At 41.8% G+C, this 4,760-nt stretch overlaps 1 protein-coding gene across 1 annotated transcript; it reads left to right on the top strand.

The window, feature by feature from the left end:
- The first annotated feature begins 376 nt into the window (after positions 1-376).
- On the top strand, positions 377-3,109 carry LOC123453185 (huntingtin-interacting protein K). Its single transcript, XM_045129959.1, has 4 exons — positions 377-622; positions 1,691-1,746; positions 2,665-2,731; positions 2,814-3,109. Exons 1-4 carry the CDS (start codon positions 449-451, stop codon positions 2,892-2,894), a joined length of 378 nt encoding a protein of 125 aa, XP_044985894.1. The 5' UTR covers positions 377-448; the 3' UTR covers positions 2,895-3,109.
- The last annotated feature ends 1,651 nt before the right edge of the window (positions 3,110-4,760 follow it).

Here is a 4,760-nt window from a genome sequence, read left to right as displayed (position 1 = left end):
CAGGTCAATCAGATCAGAAGCACATGGACTTTTTTATAAAAATACCGCGATGGGTTTTCCGATGGAAACGATAGCCTCTTTATTATTAGGTAAAGATATCTCTTAATTAGCACAACTTAACCCGGTCAAATGGTTTTTTCTTTCTTCCTTTTGAGGTTCTATTTACATAGCAACCAAATAAAGCCTAGATGACACGAGCCGATTTTTCCCCTCCAAATTGAATCACTTTTCGTTGTTTTTATGTCCGCTTCTCAAAAACCATTCGCTTCAAAGCCCCGTCCACAAAAATAAAAATGAAAATGAACTTAGCCACGTCCTATCTCGCACGAATCTCAAAGCCATATCAGCGGGTAACAAACCCGCAAAGTCCCGTCGCACCCACACACGACAGCGAGAAAGGGGAATTTTTCCAGCTAGGGTTTTAGGCAGCGCGGGTCGGACAGAGGCGATGGGTGCGGCGGTCGACGAGACGGCGGCGGCGGCGGCTGTGGCGGCGGAGGGCGGCCCCGCTGCCCCCGCGGCGGATGCCGACTCCAAGGACCTGCAGCAGCAGAGCAAGGCCCTCGACAAGCTCACCGACCACGTCGAGGACCGCCAGCTCGACTCCTCCCGCGTCCAATCCGTAAGTCCTGCTCGACCCCCCAACCCCATGCTCTTGCGGGCGAGGATTCGCAAATTCCGCCTCGTCTTTAGTGAGGATTAGGTGTGGATTTGTCATCCACTGGCTCGTTGGTTAGCAATCGGAGCGACGAGCTGGAGGATCTGGCCGACATTGGTGGAGCCGTGGATGCACGTCGAATCAGCGTCCTGTGTTAGTTTCGTGCTGCCCCCTCTGGTTTTCTCTGTAGGGGTCACAAGCTTCAGCTTAATCCTCCACACAGGACTAGTCTGTTCCTGGATTCGTGTTTAAACTGTAATCATTGCTCCCTTTGTTGTTTCCAGTCAGAATCGTTTCAAGTGTCATCAGAGGCCTGGCCCATTAATTATTAATTCGAGCATACTGTACGTTCCATGTTTGTTGGGCGTAAGGTTCAAACAGTGAATGCTTTTGTTAGATACAGTATCTCTATTCCGTAATCAAGACATCAGACGGTGGCATGCAGTACACACAACCTACATTTGGTAGCAGCTCCTCATAATCTGTCCATCCACCATAAACTCTCTATGTACTTCTGCTTGTGTGTCTCTTATAGACTAACATTTCATTAGATTTTGATGTGTTGCTAATCAATTGCAGGTTTGCACTGCTTAACTGCAATAATATCCAGAGGTCCAGTGACCTGATTAGTATTTCTGGTATTTCCATGTCATATGAATAGCTCGCAATTTTGAAACTGTGTTTTTCGGCACCCACCTTTTCTATAATTTTGGAAAATTATTGAATAAGTTATCAGTATGGCCCCTGAAAAGTGCCGCGTGAGCAGATATACAGTTCACCTTCGAGTCTGATCCATAACCGTTTTTAATCAAATGATTTTGAAGGGGCTATATAAATCGCTTTGACAGAGACACCTACTAGCAGTTGAGTGAGACCTCGATATAGTAACTCCATGCTAAAATATGGATATCAGGAAACTAGAAATCCAGAAGTAGGATGTAGAAGGTAGATTTGTAGACAAGTGTGTATGTTTAATTGAGATGTTTTTGGGAGTACTTTGGTGATGCTGATATATCTTTCTTTCTTTTACAGGCCATGGCAGCTCTTGCTTCATCTAAAGAGGCTGACTGGAATGCCATGAGACTGAGGTTGGTGTGGAAAATATTCATGGCTATTATTTTGTTCTCGAGAAACTTGCAATACATCAATGCACTGTTCTTTTTTAGTTTTTGCTGACTGTATTACTACCACCTCTTTAGTGAATGACAGAGGTTACTAGCAACTGCACATGAAAATTTTGAATGTGATGTTCAGTTTGGATAACAGCTTTATCTGCTACAAATTTTAGCTTCATTTATAAGGTCCATTAAAAGATAGGTTAGAATTTTATGAAGGGAACAAACCAGAGACACAGACAGGTTGCAGTTTTGCTCAATATCTTGCCATAACATAGGTTTTCAACTTGATGAAAGAAACTAAGAAACAAACAGGTAAGGCTAAATAAGTGGACGGAAAAGAAAAGAAAATCTAGCACGATGGCAGTGGAACTTAGATCCTTTCTACTTTGTAATTTTTGCGCTCGAGTTTGCAATATCCCATGTTCTATTTTGTTGAGGATTCCATATTTCTGGTTGATGGTATGTTTGGATTATTACCAAAGTGTACCTTACCAGTTTTTTGTTTTTTACCATAACCCAAAAAATTGGTCTATGTTTGGATAGTTGCTAACTGTTTGGCACGCCAATGCTCATTTGCCAATTATACTTGTTTTTTCTAGCCAATCTTGGTCAACCTATGGGTATGCACTAAACTCACCCATGGCATTATCAGCTCCAATTTGAAACGAAGACAATGGCCTTGAGAAGTACTCCCCCCGTTTCCACAATAAGTGTCGTGGTTTTAGTTTAAATTTGAACTAAAACACGACACTTAGTTTGGAGCGGAGGGAGTTCGTAGTATCCCCATTTTTTAAATAATTGGGTTTGGCCTTGTTCTCCTGAAAATGTTGTTCACAGCTCGTGGTATTGTTATAACATAATGGGTGTTTCTTTTTGCTCTTTCACCAGGGAGAAAGAATTATCTGCTGTCAAGATCAACCCTACTGACGTTGAAATCATTGCCAACGAGCTTGAGGTGGCATCTGAAACCTTCACCAACAGCTATTTTTTCCAATGCTCCAAATGCCCCTTCTAAAACATTATCTCTGAATGTGCAGTTGGACAAGAAGATTGCGGAGAGGACGCTCCGAGAGCACAAGGGCGACGCGGTTGCTGCAGTCCGATTCTTGCTTCGTTGATTCGGAATCATGCTGCCAGCGTGCAAATGTTTATTTTATCTGTAAACCATGCGGATGGGGCTGTACTTTGTCTTTTGTATCACAGTGAAACGATCATTTTAGTCACCCGTGCAGAACTTATATTTACATTGTGCTGCAGACTGGTTTCTGTTTCCTTCATATCCGTAAAATCTGAATAGTCAGAAAATTGAAAAAATCATGTTTGATGGTGCTTATATCCAAACCGTTTATGTACCTTAATGAGTTGCTTGGTTTATTTGGATATCCAGATGCCATTTTCATGAGAAGAATGGTCTTTTGTCTGAAGTCAAATTTTATAAACTTTGACAAAGTGTATATGGAAAATAAATATGGACACACGCACTACCAAATATATACCATTAGATTCATCATTGAATATATTTTCATGTCCATGGCTAGGGCGGCTTGATCACATTGCAGCAGGTGGTGACGATGTTCGCCCGTGGGGTTCCGGGTTGCCATACGGTGCATTGTGGTCGTGTTGGATGCTTGAGCGCAGGTGAATACCTTGCTGGATGCTTGAGCGCAGGTGAATACCTTGCTGGATGCTTGAGCGCAGGTGAATACCTACCTGACTACAGAATAAGATTAGGGGATTCAATAATCAGGTCTTCTTTGGTTTGGAGGAATTTTATAGGATGGGATTTCTATAGAAAATTTCCTTTAGAATCATTTGGTTTGTAGGAATAGAATCCTATTTCTTGGAGGAGTTCTTCATATCATCCACATTTCATAGGAAAATAAACATTAAGCTGTACTACAATGAAAAAAAACACATGATGTGAACCAAAGGACGTCTCTTTTCATATTCCTATCAGACAATTTGAGATGCATGTCATCTTATTTTCTACGATTTTCCTACCCTATGAACTAAAGGAGAACTCAAGGAGTAATCGATAGTGGATCTGGATACCTTCTCTAGCGGTATATATAAAGACGGTTCATGTCAATTCAACGATTCTTGCTGCAAGAAGTCCTCTCTTTTGCAAGGTATTTCTTATGGCATTTTCTATAATACCTTTATTCTGTAGCCGCTCATGCTTTCTCATAAGCTTCACGCTCTTTAGCTTCTCTCAAGTGGCATGAAAGAGTCTGATCAGACACACCAGCACTTAGGACCGCTCATTCATGTAATGTGATGACCCCCCCCCCCCTCCCCCAAAAAAAGGTAATGTGATCACCCAAATGTAACATTCTTCATCTTATACTTGGTTCTAGCTAATTATCGTGGTGGTGTTAATATTTTCTCTACTTCTAAAACAAAAACACGGTCACAATTTTGTTTAGTCTCTTTCACTCTTCAATTTTGTTTACTTTTTGGTACAGATAATAGTAAATTTTCACCAAAAAGCTTCCCTTTTTGTCTAGCTCTTGACTGTTTCCTTAATGGCTTGATCTATGTGTTGCTTTGTTTTTACTCTACTTGGAACAGAGGAAAGTGCCCTTATGGAGACTTTAGGCTTTATGTATAGTGGAAAGTTGACAACAATTGAGCCCACTCTTCTGCTTGACATCTTGATGTCTGCCGGCAAATTTGAGGTTCTATCTTGCATGAGATAATGTAGAGAGTTGCTCGCAAGCTTGGCTATGAGCCTATGACCACAGAATCTGTGCTGCTCTACCTAGGGCATCCGTGCTCTGTTTCAATGGCAGCTGAAACTCAAGGTTTGGTAGTGGCAGCCAAGGAATTCCTTGCAAACAAATACAAGGATTATACTAAGTGGTGGGCAGAAGTACCACTTGAAACGGTACTACCGATGCCGAGCACGGTACTACCATTTGGATGCTACAAGAACGCCTCAACAAGATAAGAACATGACGCAAGACCGAAACTGTCATAACTTT

The sequence above is a fragment of the Hordeum vulgare genome, chromosome 5H, assembly GCF_904849725.1.
Source record: "Hordeum vulgare subsp. vulgare chromosome 5H, MorexV3_pseudomolecules_assembly, whole genome shotgun sequence".
Taxonomy (NCBI): Eukaryota; Viridiplantae; Streptophyta; class Magnoliopsida; order Poales; family Poaceae; genus Hordeum; species Hordeum vulgare.
Note: the sequence above shows the minus strand (reverse complement) of the source record. Positions and strands in the feature narration are given on the sequence as shown.

Bases quoted from the DNA above. Each gene is read 5' to 3' on its own strand.
- LOC123453185 (XM_045129959.1), top strand. From the start codon at position 449: ATGGGTGCGGCGGTCGACGAGACGGCGGCGGCGGCGGCTGTGGCGGCG. The intron at 623-1,690 runs GTAAGTCCTGCT...TTTCTTTTACAG, and splicing joins ACTCCTCCCGCGTCCAATCC to GCCATGGCAGCTCTTGCTTC. The intron at 2,732-2,813 runs GTGGCATCTGAA...CTGAATGTGCAG, and splicing joins TCATTGCCAACGAGCTTGAG to TTGGACAAGAAGATTGCGGA.